The 24,856-nt window shown below is 36.7% G+C and overlaps 1 protein-coding gene, 1 long non-coding RNA gene and 1 pseudogene across 4 annotated transcripts; all 3 read left to right on the top strand.

Moving 5' to 3' along the window:
- Nucleotides 1–6,289: 6,289 nt before the first annotated feature.
- On the top strand, nt 6,290–11,192 carry LOC149037676 (uncharacterized). 2 transcript variants are annotated; one of them, XR_016181233.1, is made up of 3 exons: nt 7,367–9,838; nt 9,980–10,198; nt 10,812–11,192. It is a non-coding gene; the product is annotated as an uncharacterized LOC149037676 (long non-coding RNA). The 2 variants fall into 2 exon arrangements; XR_016181232.1 differs by having other exon boundaries at nt 6,290–10,198.
- Nucleotides 11,193–17,429: 6,237 nt separating this feature from the next.
- Nucleotides 17,430–24,667, top strand: LOC149037674 (uncharacterized). 2 transcript variants are annotated; one of them, XM_089187939.1, is made up of 2 exons: nt 17,430–17,825; nt 18,948–24,667. In XM_089187939.1, the coding sequence occupies exon 2, from the start codon at nt 19,180–19,182 to the stop codon at nt 19,840–19,842; it is 663 nt and encodes a 220-aa protein (XP_089044065.1). In that variant the 5' UTR covers nt 17,430–17,825; nt 18,948–19,179; the 3' UTR covers nt 19,843–24,667. The 2 variants fall into 2 exon arrangements, with proteins under 2 accessions (XP_089044065.1, XP_089044064.1); XM_089187938.1 differs by having other exon boundaries at nt 17,895–19,857.
- LOC149037675 (uncharacterized) lies at nt 19,857–21,127 on the top strand (annotated as a pseudogene).
- Nucleotides 24,668–24,856: the final 189 nt, after the last annotated feature.

Genomic DNA, 24,856 nt, shown 5'->3' with positions numbered 1-24,856 from the left:
TCTCCCAGTTCGATGATTAGTCTCCAGGCATGGTTAAATGTGTCAAGAAGTTTGGTGGCATGTCTTTCTGCATCTGTGTAACCAGAGATGGCGTAGTACGCATTGAATAGTACATCGGAGATATCAAGGTGACTACCAGAGTTAAGGTTTTGAAGTAGAATTAAACATTCATTACATAACTCAGTCGCTCGTAGGCCACGATCAGTGTTCAGAAGAAATATGACGACATTTAAACCTATCTGGACTGATTTTAAGATTTCTGCAGCGTCACTCATAACGGCTCTCTCCTGTTTGATGTCGTAAGAAAGAATCAACAAAAAAAGGAAGCTTAAAAAAAAGTAACACTGATAAATGTTCGAGTTTCTAAACATGACACGGGAATTTTCCTAAAAGTTCGTTACGTGAAACACGATCAGGATTCTCACTCTGCTACCCTTCAAAAACCAGGGACTAACTCAGCTCTGATATCCGTTGTTATTCGGTTCAAAATCGAGGCAAATCAATATATCTTGAATCGATTCGGAGATATCCATCTACGTGACGCACAAACGGCCCCAAGCTCTAGCTGTGAGATTATCTTCTTGCACAATAACAGACGGAACTTTAAGAGTTTGTATGGGAATATTTACGACCGCTCTAAGGAATAAAAAATTACGCCAAATTCTCAATAAAAATACCTCAACTTACTTCCACAGTGTACCACTCGTTATCTGACCGCTTACTCTGATGAAAAGAAACCATTTTAGTGAGTTGTCCATTTCGAGGTGTTATACGTACATAGGAAAAACCTCGAAATGGACAACTCGTTAAAATGGGTTCTTTTCATCAGAGAAAGCGGTCTAATAATTCTGCCTTGACTGTTGTTGCGCAAGATGATCATCTCACAGCTGGAGCTTGGGCTGCCTGTGCGTGACATATATTTAGTTTCGTTGCGTGGTGGAAAAATTTGATGGACATAAATCCAACAAAAAAAATCGCATTCTACAATTAAACGAAGTATAAAACTGTTCAGTTGATCCCAGATGAAGATATTTGTGCAAGATTTGTGTTGGTATTTCTAACCGTTTGTTCCGTCGAGATCAAGCCGGCATGTCAGTCTTAGGAACTCGCATAATTAATTTAAGAAAAATTCTACCCAACGTTTCAACCGCTCACATGATGCTTTGTTTTTCAGACGAAGGAAAATCTTTCTATTTCATTCAATTACATACGCGTTACTTCAGTAACTGATATACCAACTTCTCCAAATTTTTTGTTTCGTAAAATAATAAAGTCAATTTCATTCATGGAAATGAAACTGAGGAAGCAATAAAAATGCAGAAATTAAAGAAAACTAACAGCTCACCTTTTGGGAACAGAACATGCCTTTTACATTGGTGCCTGATAGCGTGACTAATGAAAACAAAAATAAGAAAATGAAATGAGACTTTCCCAGACAAACAAACGTAAATACAAATAGCTGGTGTAATAACATTTTACTCGCACGGTTGGTGAGAAGAAGTCATCAAAATAAGAAAAAAAAACCTAAGATGGAAGAAAGATTGTTTCTTAAGTTGCTCATAAGATTCATCAAATAACATACGGGATCTTCTTAGTTTCAATCATCACAGAACTGATTAACTTGTTGTTTCTCCTTACAATATCAATATACACTAAATGTATGGTTCCGAGGGAAACATTTAGTTTTTTTTCCCATGAGTCCAACGAGAAAACAAAACTAACTAGTTTCCCGAGGGACCATACATTAAATTCTTTGTTATATCTTTAGACTTTCCCTTAAACAATCATTTGGCAAAATCATGCTGTTGTATTCGGCGCGCGGGCAACAACTGCAAAATTGTATCCCAGTCGGGATACATTTGAATTTGACCAGGGCACGTGACCAAGAATCCACCAACCAAAGTCTAAGTATATAACAATATACCATATAGCAATGCTAAAAGTAAACAGACTCATCAATCAGAGGGTGTTATCTTTATGAGTAGCAAGTTTCCATCCAAACCAAGCTAACGCATAATGTTTATGAAATTAATTTTTAGCCGCTCACCTTTAAAAACTAAAAGATCTCTGGATAGTTAGGAGACCAAAATCACAAAAGTGATGTAAACTTTCTCTGCAAAGCAATGAAGAATGCGAAGAGCTACTGTAAGATTGAATAGGAAAATTATCGGTAAAAGTAATCATTATAAACGTAATAAGGATGGAACTTGCATTCCAACTTGTCCATAAGATATCTCAATAAATATTGGAGCTCACATATCATTAATAAGAGTTTGGTGGATTTAATTTTGCTTTGCTCGATTTTTATAATTCAAGCTACAGAAGTGAGGAACATGTTGCTTCTCTTTCCAATATCAACATGTTATTAAGTGAAAAAGCGACGAGAATACTTATCAGCTGAGGGTTTTTTCTTTATACAACATTAAATTCTCCTTACTGACCAGCGAGGTAATGTGAGGGAGCTAGAAGGAAGAATCCCTGATGAGATCATAAATTTAAAAAGTAAAGATGATGCAGTCCTATAATATTTTGCAATCCAAATCAAAAATTTATTCCAATTTGGAAGCTCTCCACAAATATTATTAAATTGTTTGGAATAACAACCTTTCTTATCACTGAATTTGCTACAGTAAATCAGAAATATATTTTTTTCGAAGCGGGAAAAGAATAACTATTACTAAATTTAGTTTTTTCGCTGATAACCCTTTCAAAAATAAATACGCTTTGTTTGGGTGATGAAACCAAAAGTGGCGAGAAACAAAGATAAATGGACGCAGCTCGCGTGAGAACAAAGTGCTAAGTTTGGCCATGGATATAACATTAGAAGAGCCGGTCCAAACGGAGATTTTATGAGAAGACGGAAGACTTCGTTCTCTAAAAATATTTACCGAGGTATTTGTTAGATTTGCAAAGGAATTATATTAAGATCATAGAAGTTAAAGACCTAAAATTGAGTTCATCATTTTATTTTGCAGACTATGATCAGTTGAAGTGAAGTTTCAAGTAATGAATCTTTGCAAAAACCTAAAATTATTTGGAGGTAAATCCCCTGGCTTTGAATGTCCGGTGAAAAAGCATTTCAGTTTTGTAAAGCGGGAAAGATTGTTTCTAAATACTTTTTTTTACTACTAACCTTTTACACAAGAAGCTTGTCTTGTTTGATTTGCTAGTCGTTTGACTGATGAAACTAAAACTGAACAAGAAACCGAAACAAGACTTCCCCTGCAAAACAAAGATAAATGCAAATAGCTATTGTAAGAAAGACGTGAAAGCTTCCGTAAAATAGAAGTAAAATGGGTGAATAAAAAATTGATGAACCGAAGAGAGAAAAATGGTTACCGTGTATAAAGATTGAGCTCGATTTGTATAGAACACAAGAAAAGGCCATTTAGGAACCTGAAAATCAATCGCTCATCATCCTTTCCATAAACTAAGCTCACAGGATTGAATTATCAAACAGACTAAATTTCCCGCCTCGAATTAATTTGAAATTTAGCAGTACTGTGTGATTTGTGTATACTCGGCGGTTTAACTGACACTGAAAAACGTAGACCTACCTATGAAGGCCAAGGAAACAACATTAGAAGAGCCGGTCCAAACGGAAATTTTATGAGAAGACGCAACACTTCGTTCTCTAAAAATATTTCTTAAGATATCTGTTACATTTGCAAAGGAGACTTAATAAGATTATCGAAGTTAAAGGCCTAAAATTGAGTTGATCATTTTATTTTGCAGACTATGTTCAATTTAAGCTAAGTTTTAAGCAACAAATCTTTTCCAAAGTCTAAGACTATTTGGAGTTTAAATCCTGTGGCTTTGAAAGTCTAGTGCAAAACATTTCAGTTTTGTAACGCGGGAAAGATTGTTTCTAAATTTATTTATTTTTTTACTATTAACCTTTTACACAAGAAGCTTGTCTTGTTTGATATTCTAGTCGTATGACTGATGAAACCAAAGCAAGAAACCGAAATACGACTTCCCCTGCAAAACAAAGATAAATAAGAATAGCTTTTGTAAGAAAGACGTGAAAGCTTCTGTAAAATAGAAGTAAAATGGGTGAATAAAACATTGCTGAACCGAAAAAGGAAAACGGTCTCCAAGTATAAAGATGGATCTCGATTTGTACTGAACAAAAAAAAAAGGCCGTTTAGGAACCTGAAAATCAATCGCTCATCATCCTCTCCATAAATTAAGCACACAGGGTTTAATTATCAATCAGACTAGATTTCCCCGCCTCGAATTAGTTTGAAATTTAGCAATACTGTGCGATTTGTATTATAGAGGATATTATGTGGCCGCTTGGGGATACGAATTTTATCTTCGAAAGCTGAAAGTATCTCTCACGAGTGAGCGAAGCGGCCATGTAATGTTCTGTTTATTTTATAGATACTAATGAAATTCATACATAAAAGACAACTTTTTTTTTTAAAAGAACCGGCCGCGCGCCTGAGAGGGAAGCTCTCTTGTAATTGGCTAATCATATTAGTAACCATGGCAACACCAATATCCTCACACGTGAAAGATAAATATAGTATCTTCACTGCGCGCGATGAAGATATGATTTTTTAGTAAAAGGAAAAAATCTTAGTATTTCATCAGTATCTAGATAATAAACTCTGTTACAATTGACACTAAAAAACGTTAAGTTACTTATGAAGGTCAAGGAAACAACATCAGAGGAGAGGGTCCAAACGGAGATTTTATGAGAGGACGCAAAACTACATTCTCTAAAAATATTTACTGAGATATTTCTTACATTTGCAAAGGAGATTTAGTAAGATCATGGAAGTTAAGGTCTCAAAATTGAGTTCATCGTTTTATTTTGTGGACTTTGATCAGTTTAAGTTAAATTTTAAGCGACAAATCTTTGCCAAAGTCTAAGACTATTTGGAGGTAAAATCTTCTGGTTTTGAATGTCCAGTGCAAAACATTTCAGTTTTGTAAAGCGGGAAAGATTGTTTCTAAATTTATTTTTTATCGCAAACCTTTTACACAAGAAGCTTGTCTTGTTTGATATTCTAGTCGTATGACTGATGAAACCAAAAGCAAGAAACCGAAATGAGACTTCCCCTGCAAAACAAAGATAAATGCAAATAGCTATTGTAAGGAAGACGTGAAAGCTTCTGTAAAATGCAGTAATATGGGTGAATAAAAAATTGCTGAACCGAAGAGGGAAAACGGTTACCAAGCATAAAGATGGAGCTCGATTTGTTCAGAACACAAAAAGAGACCTGAAAATCAATCGCTCATCATCCTCTCCATAAATTAAGCGCACGAGGTTGAATTATCAAACAGACTAGATTTCCCCGTCTTGAATTCATTTGAAATTTAGCAATACTGTGTGAGTTGTATCATACTCTGCGTTACAATTGACACTGGAAAAAATTAAGCTACTTGGGACGGCCATGGAAACAACATTAGAAGAGCCGGGCCCAACGGAGATTTTATGAGAAAAAGAATTTCTGCTCATTTGATGGACATATTCATGAAACAAATTTCAATTTCGAATGGCCTCATTTCACCCATTGTTTACATTGGGAACACTAAAAACGGTTACCATCTTTCTGAATCTTAAAACTTGTTTTGCCGAAGATAACTGACTCCCCGCGTAAAACGTAATGCACACATTATGTTAGCATTTGTAAACTTCTCCTGACGTTTAAGGCACAGATTGGGCATGTCTATTCAAGTCTGATTAAATTCACACCAGTGGTTTGATTGTTAACAACTGATGGAAAGATATGAATGAAACGAATTTGACTCAACACGGCAGAAGTACCGATGTTAACGCGTCAGATATTCTTTATCCAAGCGATACAAAGGAAATTTTGAAAAAAGATAGAGTATATTAAAAACGACGTCCTTCTATGGCAATTCATGTTGTGAAATAATATTAATCAGTATAATAATGGTCGATGTAAGAGCAGCTCTGATTACTAAGGGCGCTGAAATATGAATCGGAAAATTGATGAGAGGTCGCATTAACACATCAGCACATTAACAATTAAATCTCGTACTTACTTCGACTCTAACTCTGAACGCTTTATTGCTTTGTATAGTGAAGCAGCCAAATTTAGAATTAGAATCAGCAGCATGTGTCTATTTTAAGGTTACAGGCGCGTGGTAAATATCAGCCCACCCCTGAAGGGCCGAGATTGAGTATGCATTGTAAGACAAGTCGGGGAGAGGTTTTCGGGGAATCTGGCACTAATTATCAGTACCAAAGCCCGGACAGACCTCTCGCTGGCTCATGTTCCTGAAGACCTCATACATTCGTGCGGGCAAAGAAGTGCTTGTGACCAAATACCAATAATGAGGTCTTGTATGCTAGCGTATCCTCCCTCGTAGCCTTTGTTCGCTCTCGTCACGCAACAGGAGGAGAGAGAGCGTGTTGCGTGACGAGACCAAACAGTGGCTCTGAAGAAGACAACACTGAGTGTTGCACCAATGCAGTTTATTTTTGCTTATATTTAGACAACAAAGACAATAGACCGCAAAAGACCTGTGCCTGAGTTTATTTCGAATGAATTGAAAGGGCCTTTTTTCGCTCTCCATTAAACGATATTTTCGTTGGAATCCTTTGAAAAGTAATTATTTTTTTCTTGTACAAAAATGCAAACGTCAATTACTTGGTGGCCCATCATAACCCACAAAACGCTTGCATGCGTTGCATGCCTATGTTTACGAACAGCGTGGCCAAGAGGAGAAGAATCTCGTTTTAATGCATCGTTTAACGTAACGCTTGATGCCAGTCAGTCTGCAGGCTTTTCCTCTTTAGTGCTGGAGCGGACGCAAATAACATGGACAGTATTTTTTTTTTTAATATTTATCAGATATATTCGCTTCAATTCTTGAAAATTAACTTGTAATTTCTCATGCATTACAATATCAATGCATCTGTAATATCCGATAAACAGATACGGAAAAGGACCAAGCTTTTCAGACGAAGTATTCAATTGATGGAACGCCAAGTTCTCTCAACTGATTTAAGAGGCTATAGGGGAGAATTTCTAATTTGATCTTAAGGGGTTAAAGAATAAAGTTTTGTTCTCGATGAATTGTTTAACTAACTTTGGTCTTACAAGCAATACAAAAAGTTGTGCTACTTTTAATTCGGAATGTATGCTTGTGTTTGCTGCTTGTTCCCTCCTCTTCAGAGAGAATCAAGTCAAAAAGCACATTCATCGAGGTCCACTATAGCCTGCCACGAATCTCCCATAGCTCTTTGGTAGAGCGTCCGAACACAGGCATACCACACTATGTATACGTGGTTAATGATTATTGACATGAGACAAACAAAATCTATGAGGGTAATCTCGGTTTGAGTATCTCAGTTGAGGGCTCATTTCCAACCTTGATGCAACGCGCGCCGCGATCCAATTTCCTGTAACACGAAATTCCCAAATCACCGAAAACGTTCTAAAATCGTCTTTCTCAAGAGCCATCCTGGACATATAGTCAACTGTTTTACGGTAAATACATTCGCCCTTCGTCATTTTATAGTTCCCTTACAGTATTTTGAATTTTGTCCGGAAGAATCCGAAGAAAAATTTTTTAAGTGTCACGCTTGGATCTCTTTGTACTCTGTGAACAGAGTCGGCGAAAAGGACAACGTTCAAATGTTTTCACTTTCTAGAAGCGCTTGAGGATTCTAAATGAAGATAAAATATTTTTCAAAGAGAAATACGGAAAAATATCAGACTACTGGACGTTTAGTCATTCGAAGACCGTGTCCAGTGAAAATTTTCTTAGTGTCACGCTTGGATCTCTCCGCACTTTGTGTACAAGGTCAGCGAAACGGACAACGTCGGAATTTTTTCACTTTCTAGAAGAGCGTGAAGGTAAAATGAAGGTAGAATATTTTCCAACGAAAAATTGGTATATTTCAGAGAGAAATATGGAGTTCTTTGAGGACCGTGTCCAGCCGTGTCATTGAACAGTTAAGTGTCAAGCGTTTGGATGGCTTCGTACTCTGTTTACAGGGTTAGCGAAAAAACATCAAGTTCGAAATTTTAGGCTAACTGGAAGCGCTTGAGGATTGTAAATAAAGGTAGAACATTTCGTATAAATATTTTTTGGATTACGATGAGGAATGTGAAAAATATCGGACTGCCGGACGTTTAATTATTTTAAGTTTAGTCACTTCACTGCAGGAACGTCAGCGACACTGACAGTTTGCGTTACAATTCTTATTTGCTGCTTTGCATTGACAACAACCTTGACCACTCTTTCGAGCGCAAGCTCCTCTCCATGGGCATGAAACTTCAATTGACCCTTGGTCCTATTTAACAAGGATGGCAAATTTGATGAATGGATGAAAACGTGGTGGATCAACATTTTCACCCTCTTCGAAATACTCGCAAGGATTTTCGTGTTCCTTTTTAGCAACAACCGATCCATAAGCGTTTAAACTACTTAGGCAGTAGTGAAAATAATTTTTTTCAGGCCTTATTTTCACTACTGCCTAAGAAGTGCACATCACTGCGAGGATCACTTTCATTCATGTCTTTATCCGCAGTTCAAATATATGACTTTCATATATTGTTAACCGTATATTCATCACTTCACGGGTTTATTTAGAACCACTATCATGACCAGCTCCCAGTTGGCTTGTTAGCTCAGTTGGTATAGCGCTGCACCGGTATCGCAGAGGTCATGGGTTCAAATCCCGTACAGGCCTGAAATTTTTTTCAGGCCTTATTTTCACTGCTGCCTAAGTAGTGCACATCACTGCGAGGATCACTTTCATTCATGTCTTTATCCGCAGTTCAAATATATGACTTTCATATATTGTTAACCGTATAAGGTAAAAATAGCTGACCAATCAGAGGCGCTATTTAAACAAAAGCGGTGGTTCAAAACAAAAACAAACGACCGCGTTGCATCAAGGTTGGAAATGGGCCTTTGAGCTAAATGGAACGTTAATCGATGCATCTGTGATATTTTAAAGCCTTCGTGGACTGTTTGAAGCGTCTTTTTGGCAAATAACTTTTTTCTGGCGGCCGTTGGTAGAAAAAATAATTTCGTAAAAAGACGCTGACAGGGAGAAGAACTATTTTGAAATAAAAGAGAAGGAGGGAATGGTTTTTGTGTGGCTTACACAACCAGTGTAGCCACACAATGGCACGATCGGATTTATTTATTAATTTGTACACGAGAGTCGAGCGCCTGTCACGTGGTCTAGTATCTTGTACGGCGCACTAATCTGAGTCAGCCATCTTGATTGTAAGCGTGGTCTCGAGTAATTTTTTTCAGGTGATCGTATCACGAGTTAGTTCCCCCCACACAAGCCAACACATTCAGACCCAGCTTGTGTTATAAGTGCAGCTTGTGTTATAAGTGCAGCTTGTGCAAGAGATTCTACGTTCTTAAAAGACAATATTTAACTGCTTGAATCTTCGGTACGGGTTGTACCACACTGAAAGGAGTTATTGCACTCTCACAAGCCAACAACTATCGGCTTGATCTATCGGTGCGGGTTGCACCACTGAGTGTCTGAAAGAGTTTGAAAGTGTTTTAAAGTGTCTGAAGCCACCTGAAAGTGCCAGGAAGTGAAATAAGTTGCAGTTGCTCTCTCCTTGCACTGTTGAGAATAGGCCATTTTACAGTTGTGTGCTTAGTTGCCAAGCCTTTGATTTGGAGTGAGGCTGAAGGTGACCTTGTTGTGATAGAGACCAGTATCTAGTTAGCATAATAACAAAGTAATTTGCATTTGAAAAGCAGCAAGGTTTGTATCATAACAAGGTCACCCTTAGCCTCATTCCTGTTCAAAGGCTTGGCAACCAAGCTCACAACTGTAAAATGGACTATTCACGGAGGCATATCTCAAAACGAAAAAGTAAGTATGGGAATCTCGATTGCACAATACCGGTCAAGTATTGGCTCTCATGACAATTTCGTGAAAACCAAGGATATCTTATCACGTTTTAATGATCATTGTTGGAGTTTAATGTTTGTGATGTTCTATTTTACTTGCCAGTATTGAAACAAGTTGTTGGACAACACAAAATGTGGAATGATGTGATGTTTTGATTTTCACAAATGATTTCCTACAATGCCTATATTCCATTACTTATAAGGCAGGCAAATGATGTAGAGGAAAATCCAGGCCCTACAATATTTAATGTCATCGATCCAACAAGAACAATATGTGCTGACCACAGTCAAGGAAATGAAGCTCTCTTTGGTGAAAATGTTGGTAAGCAATGTGTAGCAATGTCACTTACTGCTATTATTTATCATCACATAGAAGATATCAATTTGTGGACTTCTTCCATTTTGAATAATATTCCTACCATTGGAAATAATTTGTATACTTCCATTAGATGTTCTGTCCAGACAAATGATTACTTGCTTTTAACTGATGTTTCATGCATTGTTTCAATTTACAATAATGTATACGCATTAGAATATAGTGGGTCATTAACAGGAAGTTTGTTCATGACATCAAATAATGGGCCATACATGTCTCTTCAAAATTCTCTGACAGAAGTGTTTTCAAATTGTCAACTTAACTACAATTGTTGTTTGTTAGCGATTGGAATAAATACTGTTGCAGTGATTAAGAATTCAGAACAAAGCTTTAAAATTTTTGATGCTCATTGCAGGGATTTGCATGGGATGCCCCACTCACTTAAAGAATGTACTTTGCTTACCATTGAAGGAATCGAAAACCTTGTATCATATTTGAACATTTCCTGCTTACAAATAGGGTTTGTTCCTTTTGAAATTAAAGGTGTCTTTGTCAGAGATAATGAACTTGATTTGCAGAATGTTCACGAGAGTCCAAAAATTGAACATTTGCCTTTCAGAAATAAAAGAAACCAAGCACAACATATGAAAAGGAAGCAAAAGTCTTTAACTGAAACGCCAGAAGAAAAAGAAAAACAATTGATTGCAAGACATGAATATGAGAAATGAAGAAGGGTAGATGGAAGTGTGGAATCTAGGGAAAAGAGGCTGGCCCAGCAGCTTCTGAACAGTGAAAAGAAACGTGCAAATGAATCTTCTGAATCAAGAAAAAAGAGGCTGGTAACCCAATCTCAGTATCAAAGACAAAAAATTGCAAATGAATCAGCAGAATGTAGAGAGAAGAGACTGTTAAACCAACGTCAATATCAGAATGAAACTAGATGCATAATTGTGTTCACCTATGCTTTCTGTTGAAATAAACTTTGTTTTTTGTGCTTGCATTTGCCTAAGTTTTTATGCAATTATTGGTTTATCCTGTAACTGTTTTTGTGTGGTTTACACTTCATGTAAACCACACTATGTCATGGTCCAAGATACTTATTCCTGGCTGGATTTGTCACAGTGAACAGAACGCTTGTCACGTGGTTTACTATTGTTGAAGATAGGTTCCAGTCTATGCTCGGCTAAGTTACCTAAGCTTCAAAGCTTCAGAAAGCGACCATTTTGCAATGGTGGCTGTATCATGCTGTTGAAGATTGTTTTTTTATCTAGTTTTTCATTCATCTTTGTTGCTTAGATTTCACATGTCAGCTTTCCTACAGTTGGCTTGTCTTCTAAGTGTGGATTACAGCACGGAGTTGTGCTCTCGCTGGCCAACATTTCATGGTCTGGACCTTTAGTGCAGGTCACGCCACCTTGAAACTTAGGAGTCATTATTGACTCTCTGTGTGGTCACATTTCACGGAAGTCATTTACCGGAACATTTTTTATCCTGAATTTCTGTCTATACCATATGCTCAGTAAGAAAATTACTTAACCAGTCTTTTTAGTACATGCAAAGATAAAATTTTGGTCAAATTGCAGAATACCCTGCCACCCATGGCATTACATGTCATTGAATACAAATAGAATAAACCATTTTTAGCCAGTAGTGAAAGTAGGACTTTTTTGTTGCCATTAGAAAATCAAACACTGCTGTTGTCTGGAAATTCAATTTGACAGCCTCTTTAAATGAAATTATACTTTCATGTTTACAAAGCTAAACCAATAAAAGTCACAAACATCTAACGCCTAACCTGAAACTGTGGTTTGTTGTTAACATGGTGCTAAATGTCTATTGTGATTGTTTCCAAACTATGGGGAGTAATCCATTGAAACTCAGTAACAAAGTGGTTTTGCTTTTATTAAAATATGAATAGGAGCCTAGTGCTTTAATGTTAACTGAAATGTGATTAGTGTTATGTTTTCCATGTTATGGCCAGAATTATTCAGACCTTAACATTTCATGACTTCTTTCAAGCCTGGCAGTCTTCTAGATTCTCTTCATAATGGTTCAGATAAGCATTGGTATCTATACTTGGTGGCAATATATGTGTATTAGGCCTTTATTTGGTAGACTACAACTCCTTTTCAGTTACTTGTTTGGTTTGGTGAATTCATCACAATACTGATATACATGAAAAATTACACTTTTTTGGTTGGCTGAAAATAGCTAGGTACCTTTTTCATTTATCATTAGTGAAAAAGTAATAACTCATGTACAAAATAATATAAACTAGGCTCAGCAACAATAGATCACATTAGAAACCAATCAGATTTACTCAAAGTAGGTTGTTCTGATTGATACATGCAGTAGCTGACAAAAATAAACAAAAGCTTGGATACTTTTATGTATATTGATAAACACTAACAAATTGCATTCCTGAGTAAGAATTCAGCTGAAGGACAAATTTTGATAGCACATACTTCATTTAGTCAATACTGTCAAATTTATCTGCCATCAGTTTGTTGATTTCCTGTGAATGTGCATCTTTCATGTATACGTTATGAAATATTAATAACATGATTTCTCACATGATAAGCACCTGTAAATTTTTCAATTACTTTAAACTGCACACGCTATGCGCTCAACATTTGTTATTTGTGAAAAATTTACTTCTGCTTATTTAGAATACCTAAGTACACTTTAATTAACTTAGCTTAGACTTTGTTGAGTTTTTATGAGGACAGTTCAATGGAACTGACATTTGTTACGTTTATAGTTAAAAGTTAGAGCTACTTGATGTGGATTAGATAACCATCAGGTATCCTTGGAGACCCAGGGTTCTGATCACATCTGTAGACCCCTTAAAAGCACAGTCTTAACAGATCAGTTCCAAACTGTCACAGTCATTCTGAATTTTGATTGGTACCAGACGTTCAATCTTGTTCTGGCAAATGAGAGTGAAGCAGGTCTCACAAGTCCTCTTGTGTGCTCTAACACAAAATGATACATGAAGTTCAGTTGCTTACCATGTTTATTTTGGACCTTTTTGTACGGTAGATTAGCACTTTGCATGATGATATTAAGTCGACCATTTGCATGATGATGTCAAGTTCACCCATTCATTTCTCCACATAACTTGAATTTGGTAGATTTACTGGCATGAAATTACAATTTCAATAATAAGAAAACTTGAAAGCTTCTGGTAGTGTAAATCATATGATACCATCATGCACTTACCTGTACATTGAACCTGCTGTGTTTAAGTTATGCCTCTGAGTACTGTTCCTGGAATCTATTATGGCGACACTCTATCTCTATTGAACTTTCTGTTAAATGAAACCTCCAGGTCAAATTGTAAATCTTATTGGGTTAAAAATTATTAGCAACGTTAATGTAATGTTACTTCAGAGTACTTAACTCAACATACATGTATGATTCATTAAAATATTGCTTGTGTTCTGATCTTGTAATACACCTGTCTTTTTTCCCTAGACTTTTCCATTTGCAACCTCATATCTACCTACCTGAACTAAATTTTTCTGTGTTCTTTATTGAAAATACAGTCCCACAAAACCTAAATACAATAATTATAGTAAACACTTTGCTCTCAACCAACTGAAAGTTGAACTTTATGCCCTAATGGACAAAAGAAACCTACACCCAGCGTTGTGTTACTTTACATGTATGTATTGTCCAAAATTAGTCATACATTCAAACCAAATCAAGCTCCCAATGGCTTCTAGTGTAGATTACATCATTTCCCGAATGTTCCTGCCCTGCCCAAAGTTTTGTCCTTGTGTACTGGTACATAAAATGTAAAAAATATTCATATGAAATTCTTCCCTAGAGTTCATTTCACATCATTTGCTTTGGAAAAGACAATCAACCTACAAACTTCAGAAGTCAATTCCACTTCGTCACGTAAACATAATCATGACTGAATCTATCAGACCACTATGGGAAATTATGCTGATGTTTTTTCAGTTCCTTAAATCCTCAGGTTACATGTGAAACTTTTGTTGTCAAAATAAGACCACCATAACAAAGTTTGGCCAATAACTCTCATCTTCAGAATGAACATTTCAGGATTTTTGTATGCTAGTTGTCTTGTGTTATTGATAAACAGGATCAATATTGAAAACTATCTAATGGTAATCAGATATTAGCTCTTCTAATAGAAACCCAATGAGACACCAGACACTAAAAAGCAGCTCAATTTCGTAAGGCACACATGTACGCATTGCGGACCTATTTTTTTTTTTGCAAGCTTTGGGCTGAAAAACATCTGGGTTTCATGTCAGATATCGCTTCAAAGGAATACCGTGGCGGGCCACGGGCGGATCACCTTTCGAGTGTGTTGACATATTTAAATATATCCCCAAGAAATACGGAGAAATGTATGGAAATTACGGATGAAATACTGAATGATAAAAGTTTTTAAGCGACTGGGTCTGAAATTCTCATCAAAGAAAATGTCCCCTGCAACTTCGACATACCAATTCCGCTGCCTTCCCTATTTAAATAAGTTTGCGGTAAAATTTCCGCACAGCCACATACTACATTATGCATTCAGTTCTTGGATAGAGAAAACAATGACAAAAAAATACATTGCCATTAGGAAAACAGATTTATTTTACAATAGTATGAGGCTATGCGGAAATTTTTACCAAGTTTGCTTCCATATGGAGAGAGAATCTTACTCATATACATGCCGGTGTGAAGGAGACAAAGATAGTTACTTGACGACTTCACTTTTCATCGTACAATTCTTTAAAACCCTTTTAATTCTTTAAAAACCTCGCGCCGGTTCATCGCTCGAATAACATTTCAAAGTGTTCGTATTCTTAAAATCATTTCTTGTCTTACCTTTTGGAATGTTCAATACAGTCGTGGTGTTTAGGGAAAATAAGTTAACTTACGGATTATGTCTTGACTGGAAGTTTTAAAATGATAGCGAACGGCGTGAGCAAGTTTCTATTATTCTCTCCTCAGTTAGCTATCACATGGCTCTAGCTATCACAATACTCTAAGAACGAAGTGATAGCTTTTCCCAAAATTGAAATATAATGAGATTGAGTTAGCAATGTTCATGTTTACATTAAGTCTGACGCGGTAATTTGATTTTGAAAATATTGTCATGTGAGAACCCGTCAAACATCTAAGAATTAAATTACCAAGCGCGAAATGTGAGGTGCAAACAAACTCACGGTTAACATGGTATTAGTCCTACCAATGAAGGAGTGAATTTCATTGTTTGGTCATGGTACTTTTTAGCGCTGTGTTATCATGCTGTCTACTCGATTCGTTCGAACTTCTAGAAATGGTTTGTCTCACAAAAAATGGAGCCACTTTCTCTTCGCTCGACATCTCGAGGCGTACCTAATGCTCGGGTTATGATAAACATGCTTGCGACACGATAAATTTTTCCTAGTGCTGGAATCTGAAGAATCAATCTCTGAAACTGATAGTCATCACATTTTGCAAGCGGCGTCCGAGCTGTGATCGTGTAATTAAACGGGCTCCTGGCAATATGAGCTCACAAGCACACTGGTAAGCACATGGTTAGCGTAAATAATTGTTGTTCGCACTTGTCGAATTCGAGTGGAATTTTAATTTTAATAACGCTGTATTTCTCCATGAAGTTTCCATCGGTCGCTACAAAGAAGACAGGAAATGGATATTTTTCATATATGTCAAAAGATTTCCGCTAAATCTGAAGTAAAAACAACAAAAGAGAAAAAAACCTTGATTGAACGCTCGTAAACACTGAGAATCTAAGGGTATAAATCGTAACTTGTCAGCGTCAGTACTACATGTAAAACCCAGTTGCAACAATGGCAATTTGAACAACATAGGCATCTCCTTACAAACAGCAGATTCGGGCAGTTATCATTTCCTTGTGACAGGAACTAAGATATTTCAAATCATCTGAAAACTGTCAGAAAACTGTTAGAAAATTTGCATAAGATATGACGAGGAGAGACTTATCACTGCCGCAGTGCTATCGAGTCAATCAATGTTTCCTTCCATGTCTTGATAAAGAAAAAATCATAACAAAGTTCGAAATAAAACTAAACTTTGTATCTGGTCTGCAGTCTGCATTTTGTACTAACTGGTATCCGTGGCACCAGTTAATTTTGTGTTACATTTATTCGCACAACACACATAATCTACCACAAAATACCTGTGTATGAGGTAATTCGACATTTTCGTTCTTTTCCGCGTTAATACCCCTCTTTCCTTATGTAAGAATGTAGACCACTTACGATGTTTAAGTAATCCACCCACCCTACAAAAAATGACTCTTGCATGCATAGCATGCCTATGTTTTGAAATAGGTGTATGCCCTTAGCCAGATTTGAGCTCACTATTTCAGTATACTAGTCCGACACCCGTAGTATGACTACACTTGATTCCAAGGATCCAGTACCTTCCAGGTATCCCAGTTACCCTGCTCACAGGGTCTAGTTTTTTTTTTTTTTTGGGGGGGGGGGTTGTTTTTACTTAGATTGCGCGGAAATCTGCTGATATATCCAAAAATGTCCATTTCTCGTCTTCTTTGGGGCGATCGATGGAAACTTCATGGAGAATTAAACAGCGTTACGCCATCGTTACAACGTACATGTTTATGACAAATGACCGGTGTAAGGATACTTTCGTGTAGATCAGCCGACTTCAACATGATTCAAATGACATACAAGTATAACAGTGTATCTTCAGAGGACTTTGGATCATTCAAACTCCCATGAAGGAAGGTGCAGCACTCGGAATCTGGATGATATGCACACCATTTGAGGTATATGTTTGTAGTTACGTCGAGTAGTCCTCCATGAAGTTTGATTAATTTTTTTTTTAAAAGATGACAACCAGAGGCGAGATTTCTCTTCGGGATATTGCTCATAAGATAACATTCTTCCAAAGCCGTGCATGTTTCATTTTTCTGAAACATTTTTTGTTGGGAACATTAGATGTAAACATCGCCAAATTATGCAACATCTGATTTTGAGCTTTTTTCGTGAATTGCCCCTATAAAAAGTAGAGGCAGGCCCGCAGAGATTTTTACATATTTAAAAACTAGAATATTATAACCAGCTAGGTGGGTAGTTTCAGTTCCAGAATCGGTGTACTTTTTGAGAAATTCAGATAAATATTTTCCCTGTTTTATCCGACAACAGAAATGACCGAAACTGTACCGAAATGAATAATCTATTTGTAGGAACCCAATGTTCGCTACTGGAAGGCGGCAACAAGGTAAACTTGAGATTCGCTGAACTGCAAACTTCTTTTATTACATGAACAACGATTCACTGAAATTAAATGTATATATCCGCTGAATAGAGCAAAATAACAACCGAATGACAAACGAAAGGAAAGCTAAATATAAACCGATTGATACTTACAAGTTTTTTCGTGCCTTGTTCCGCTAATACAAAAAGAAATCTTGTACAACAATCAGCGAAAGCTAAAACTTCAAAACGGTCGTCACTAGTTTCCATCTGTGAAACTGACGTGACGTCATATGATCTCCGGCGAGAACCTTCGGCACAGTGATCGGGTTCCCATTCGTAAAAACAAATATGGCGGACACTAAAGCTTGAGGCGATTACCATGAGTACGGAGATTGAGGAGATGGTGTGAACGGTGAATGGTGAGTATATAATCTTTAATCATAATAACAATTGTAAAGAACAATCTTCGTATTATTTTGTTCATTTAGGAATTTGCAAGGAAATGCTCTTGTAATGTTATTCACATTTCTGAAGAAACGTCGTTTTGGTCGATGGAGAGATGGGCCATCCATCAAAATGACATAAGACTAGATGAAGGTGAAAGTTTGGTCGAGAGTTAGCGGTAAATGTACTAAGGTCTGTCTGCCTGAAGTGCTGGTAGGCATGCTATAAGAAATTACCATCCTTGTTTTTATAAATTTACCATAAAAATTTCTTTACTGAATTTTCTTTTTTAGAGAATGCAAGATTAAACTTTTTTTTTTCCTAAAATGCAAATAAGGTCATAGCCTGTTAATGGAAACATGAGCTTACTAGTTACGGTACATGTAAATACAGACCAAACTAATATTGTTAGGTACACTTTTTTTATGTTGACACAAATTTATAGAACTAAGCTTCAAGTAAGCTTATTAAAATGTAAAAACTGAAACAGTAGATATTAACCATACAATATCATTTAAGTCAAAGACAGACAAAACATCACTATTAATCATTTTGAGGTGGGGAATCACTTTATCATGACCAAAAAAAAAGCACAATTGCACAGTTTGAGTGAAGTTTTTATGACAGTGTGTTTGAATTTTTTGAATCTCATACAATTCCTTAAAATTTCTCAAAAATTCAGACTGCGACAAAGAATCACTCTCTAATGTCAGGCCCCTAAAACTTGACCATTTTGTATTTTTGAATGCTCTTGGGGTTTCGAGGAATTAGTCTATTTTTTAACACAATATTTTTTCATTATTATTGACAAGGTCACTTGACTCTTATGAGCAAAGAGATAGCCAGTTTCAAGCTATTGAATAGTCGGGGGCTAATGAAAAAGTGGGTGGTCAATGGAAAAAAATGAGCCTTTCCCCTCGTCCCCTCTTTTTTTTTTTCACTCACTTAGCTATTTGAGAATAATGGCCCAACAACAATACCTCTACAAACTTGCAATTCATATTCTATCAAAACGTTAAGTAAATCGGAAGCGATGATCTCTCCATCTAAGCAGCTTGCATGTCAACCTTTTTCCTCTCTCTTTCTATTTTTGTTAGGTATGTGGAGCTAAACACAAAGTTTAGTGGAGGCTACAAGCGTTACAGCTTGACCCTACCCAAATACCTGCACAACAAACCAAGACCTTTCCTAAACCACTGTGAGAAGCGGATAAAACATGCAAGCGAAGTTCAATCAAAACACATCAGAGAAGAAGAAGGCGGAAATTTCAAAGTCCAGTCCCAGACAGATGAAGTTTGGTACGATCTTTCTTTTGGTTCTGAGAATATCATGCCAAGATGTACCTGTCCTGATTTTTGCCACACTGGGCTGCTATGTAAGAATTTTTTTGCAATATTTGACCTGTATCCAATGTGGCAGTGGGATGCATTACCAGAAAAGTTCCGACAAAACCCTCACATCTCACTAGACTGGGAACATGTCTTTGTTGATGCTAATAAATATAAAGCTACCGATGAGTCCACTGAGGAAGGAAATAATGGCATTGGCAAAAATCTTAAAAGGGATCTACAAGGTCAAAGAACTGGCATACCCAGGCAGAGAGCCAGAAATCCTGAAGACCCAATAAGGCAGGAAGCAATGGTGTGTAGAGAGAAACTAAAAGAGCTAACATCAATAACATACAACATTGAAAATTTAAATGGCCTTAAGGAACTTAATACTTCTCTGGAATTATTAGTCAACAAGTTTAAAAAATGCCAAACAATTGATGAAAAGGAAAACTTTCCACAGACATTGCTCAACAAACAGGTTAAGTCAAATGGTAAATCATCTGCTGGGCATTACCTTCCACTACCTGTGCGGCCCAAGAAAAACCGGTACAAAAACAGAGTTGGGGCATTTGCATCTATGATGCAAAAGCACTACAAAGTGAATGTCCCTGTGAATGGTGCCTCTAGTACCTCTGACAAAACCCAAACCAAAAATGTCTGAAAAGAAAAAACAAATCAGGCCTCAAATATTCCACACCAGCTACGAAACAACGACGAGACTGGGGACAACCACCCCAGAATGTGCCGACACTGAATAGCAAAACATCCTCTTCCAATGGCATAAATGATGCTCCCACTCCTGCACCCACAGAAAATTCAAAACCACAGTCAGCTCCACAGAAGCACACTCTCCTGAATGAATCTGGTGAATCAGCTAAAGAAAACACAGATGAGCACAACTGCAACAGTCCCTGTGATCCAGTCATCCCTTCCTGTAAATCACCTGTAATTATTGTCAATGATGATTCTCCTGATCCTCCATTGTGGGTGAAATTAGAAAATTGCAATCCTGATGATCCTGAATCTAAACTAGTTCTTTATCACGCAAGCAAAAGTAGTATTCTCAACAAAACCAGCTGGCTAACAGATTCAGAAATCCATGCAGGGCAGCTTCTCCTAAAGAAAGAATTTCCATTTCTAGATGGCCTAAATGATACAACAATCACTGGGTCACATGTTGTGCCTGCTAGATCTGACTTTGTTCAGATTGTAAATACTGGGTCACACTGGGTGTGCCTCAGTACAATAGCAACAAGACCAGCTAGTGGCACTGTAAGGATCTTTGACAGCCTTTACCTTAAACCCAGTTCAATAGCAATCAAACATGCTTGTCGCATGTTGATGTTTCCTGGGGATCAAATCACCCTTATAAATAAAAAGGTCCAGAGACAAGTAGGTATCAATGATTGTGGCCTATTTGCTCTGGCCTTTGCAACTGACCTCTGCCATGGTTTAGACCCTGTTAATCAAAAGTATGAACAAAAATCTATGCGGCAACATCATGTCCGCTGCCTGGAGAATGGAGCAATGGTGCCATTTCCGAAAACAACAAGGAGTTCCTTTTCATATCAGCTGCAACAAATCATCTGTTGCTATCTACTGTCTATGTAGAATGCCATATGATAAAGAGGAATATGTTCAGTGCAGCTACAGATGCAGAGCATGGTATCATACTTCTTGTGTCAACATACCAGAGTGGGCTATTAACAGCGGTAGAAAGTGGAAGTGTGGCAAATGCAGAGAAGCTACAAAATATTAAAGAAACTGAGTGACCAACATGTGTCTAGCAAAAAATCTGCAAGTCTTAGACATCAGATATTTTAAGTTTGTCACTTGAAACCATTCCTCTCATTTGCAATTTCATCACAGAACTTTTTTGTGAAGGTCATTGTCATAACTGTGTTACAGAAAATTTTCATATCTCCCTCACACGCAACAGAAGGGGCTTTTTTAGGTTAAAGTCCCTTTTAAGAAATCTCAGTTTAGCGCCATAGTTTCCCAAAAAAATATTGGTTAAACAGTCAGTGGCTGCAACTTATAGTGATCTTCTAGAGATGGGTTTCTATTTTTGGAACCACACAATTTTGAAGTAATCCAAAAATGGTTTAAAATATTGTGATACAATTTTTTTTTAAAAAAAAGGATACCAAACTGCAGTTTAAATAATTGTGCGAGTAATCTATTTACAAGTGTTCCAACTGAAATTTGTTTAAAAAAGTCAACAGACAAAATAATTTGAAAAAAAACAGTTGTTGTAGAAAATTTTTAAAGTTATTTTTAACTTTAAATTTCACCACATCTGTTATGCTTGCCACCACATGTGTTATGCAAAAAAATAAGTTTGGTAAAGCATTTGCTTTAATTATACTTGTTGAGTATTATGCTGTTTTGAGGGCTAATCATTGTTACCAACTTGCATGGTGGCAAATAGTTTAGTTGTTTTTCAACTGTATGACTTAAATGATATTGTATGGTTAATATCTACTGTTTCAGTTTTTACATTTTAATAAGCTTACTTGAAGCTTAGTTCTATAAATTTGTGTCAACATAAAAAAGTGTACCTAACAATATTAGTTTGGTCTGTATTTACATGTACCGTAACTAGTAAGCTCGTGTTTCCATTAACAGGCTATGACCTTATTTGCATTTTAGGAAAAAAAAAAAGTTTAATCTTGCATTCTCTAAAAAAGAAAATTCAGTAAAGAAATTTTTATGGTAAATTTATAAAAACAAGGATGGTAATTTCTTATAGCATGCCTACCAGCACTTCAGGCAGACAGACCTTAGTACATTTACCGCTAACTCTCGACCAAACTTTCACCTTCATCTAGTCTTATGTCATTTTGATGGATGGCCCATCTCTCCATCGACCAAAACGACGTTTCTTCAGAAATGTGAATAACATTACAAGAGCATTTCCTTGCAAATTCCTAAATGAACAAAATAATACGAAGATTGTTCTTTACAATTGTTATTATGATTAAAGATTATATACTCACCATTCACCGTTCACACCATCTCCTCAATCTCCGCACTCATGGTAATCGCCTCAAGCTTTAGTGTCCGCCATATTTGTTTTTACGAATGGGAACCCGATCACTGTGCCGAAGGTTCTCGCCGGAGATCATATGACGTCACGTCAGTTTCACAGATGGAAACTAGTGACGACCCTTCAAAACCAACATGATCTCGAGACCGAAATTACGATTATCGTTATTTCTAAATTGGCACCAAATTTATCAACATGATCTCGAGACCGAAATTACGATTATCGTTATTTCTAAATTGGCACCAAATTTATGGATATAGTAATTTCGTGGCACTCTTTACCAATGCTCTTTACCGTGTTAAATAAAGAGAAGGACTCGGTTCCACTGTCTTACAACATTCAAGATGGCGGAGGAAAGGGGTAAATGTGCGTTCAGTTGTGATCAGCATGATCTCGACACCAAGATAACGATTACCGTTATTTCTAAATTGGCCCTGAAATAACGAATATCATAATTTCAGTGCATGTCTGAGACCTTCGGGCTCGAAGCTTGGGAACTAGTATTCAGGGAAAGATAAAATGGCGGCTTACGGCGGCGAAGGAAATCTCAGTAGTTTAATATTTAGCGTGAAAAGGCTTGGGTGTTATGATCTGGTTCTCAAGTAAAAAAAATCACGGTCTGCAATGGCCCTACCACCTTTTGAACAACAAGAAAACATTGAAACGGTGGTAAAAAGCAGCAAGTTTCGAAGTCTAAACGAAAGATGGGTAAGCTGAGTTTCAGTCAAATATCATGACATTTGGGATGTAATTTCGATACCGAATAAATAGTTCTACATGGTTACACACGCATAGGATTCTGTTGTGTTCACGTGAAGGCCATTTCAGCCATTCCTGCCACTTGTAAGTGGTAGGAAATAAAAGATATGTATAGTTGTTTTGTATTGAAGCCCTGTGAAATCACAAATTTGATTTATTTCTTCTTTGTTTTAAGTGGTCATTATCCATTACTTTTGGAAGTCGATGCTGATGAGAAAGAAAAAATGTTTATGATTATTTCTTCTCTCGAACATTTTACTATTTAGGTACCAAATAATCTTGATACTGAAGATCATTGCATCCATTATGAAAAAATTACCCTTGATTGCTTTGTCAACTGGAATGTATAATGTAATATACCTTGTGATTTGTGGGATTTTCACAAGTAAACTAGAAATACTTGAAGAAGTTAATGATGTACTTAATGCAGAGCATTTGGTACAAAGTCTGCTTTGCTGTAATCTACCTGAAGGTGCTTTTTATATGCTAGTAAGACTTGCACAGCCCAGTCAAAATGTTTTTGAGTAGTAGAAAAGCTGGCCAAACCTCTTCCTGAAAAGCAGTCTGAAAAATGTGAAGTTAGCGGAAGGTACTTCATTGTAGGCGGCCAAATTGTAAGCTGCCAGCCCATTTTGAGTGAGCAGTAAAACTCAAGATTGGCTATTTTAGCTAATTTTATTGAGAACCAAATTCCCAGCAACGGGCACAATTTTACTGGGCTATTTGTTATTTAACTACTTAGTAATATTCTTATTAAAATTTACTGCATTCCTTTCTAATAATTTGCTGCTGATTGTATGCTGTATATAGCTTATGATTTGTGTGATTTTCACAAGTAAATTAGAAATACCTGAAGATGGTAATGATGTACTAGATAATGTACTTGATGCAAAGCTATTTTGGTGCAAAGTGTGTGCCTTGTCCGTAGGTGATTTTGCATGCTAATAAGACTTGTAATTCAAATAATACACATCAGCTGGAGTGGGAATATTAAAAGAAAAATAATAATATTTAGCTATACCAAGTTCTGGTTTTATGTCCAAAGTGTGTGCCTTGTCCGTAGGTGATTTTGCATGCTAATAAGACTTGTAATTCAAATAATACACATCAGCTGGAGTGGGAATATTAAAAGAAAAATAATAATATTTAGCTATACCAAGTTCTGGTTTTATGTCCAAATTAAGCACTTAGTTGAAGATCACTGCACTGCTCAGGTCCAGAAGGCTGAAAGAGTACTGTCTGCTGTTAGTTTGATTTTTGTCATTTCTATTGATTTATTTTATTTATCAATGTTTCTTTGAATTGTAATTCATTGATCTCTTTCAATAGTGCAGGTTCGCTCATGTAACCTAATCTCCCACTTATGTATGTATGTATGGATGAGCTCAGTCAAAATGTTTTTGAGTGGAAGGCAAGCTGGTGATAGTAATAGGCAGCAGAGGCTGAACCTTGTCTTGAATGGAAGTGTGAAAAGTGTGAAGTTAGCGGCAGCTATATTGTGGCAGGCAGCCAAATTGTCAGCTGTGGCACATTTTGACTGGGCTGATTGTGTGTAGTATATATGTGCACTTCTTTTAGGGTGTTAAACAGGTTAAAGTACCAAGAAATCCTCTGTGATAACTTGATAATTCAAGATGTAAAAATTTTAAATAATAAGGTAAAGCTTGATCATTCTTAAGAGTTTCCATTTGTTCTGGAAATTTGGGGGAGGGTCAGGGGAGCATTATTTATACATAAATAATGTACATAAAAAGTAAAAAAAAAGGACCAAGGTAAAATCCCAATTTGTTTTAAGAGTTAATTTTATCAAGAGAAAACCCTGGATATAGCTTGGGATTTGTGTGATTTTCAAAAATTGTTAGGAACC

Source organism: Pocillopora damicornis, chromosome 11 (assembly GCF_964200805.1).
Source record: "Pocillopora damicornis chromosome 11, jaPocDami1.2, whole genome shotgun sequence".
Taxonomy (NCBI): Eukaryota; Metazoa; Cnidaria; class Anthozoa; order Scleractinia; family Pocilloporidae; genus Pocillopora; species Pocillopora damicornis.
This window is presented reverse-complemented; position numbering and strand designations above follow the sequence as displayed.

Bases quoted from the DNA above. Each gene is read 5' to 3' on its own strand.
- LOC149037674 (XM_089187938.1), top strand. From the start codon at position 18,910: ATGTCAACCTTTTTCCTCTCTCTTTCTATTTTTGTTAGGTATGTGGAG.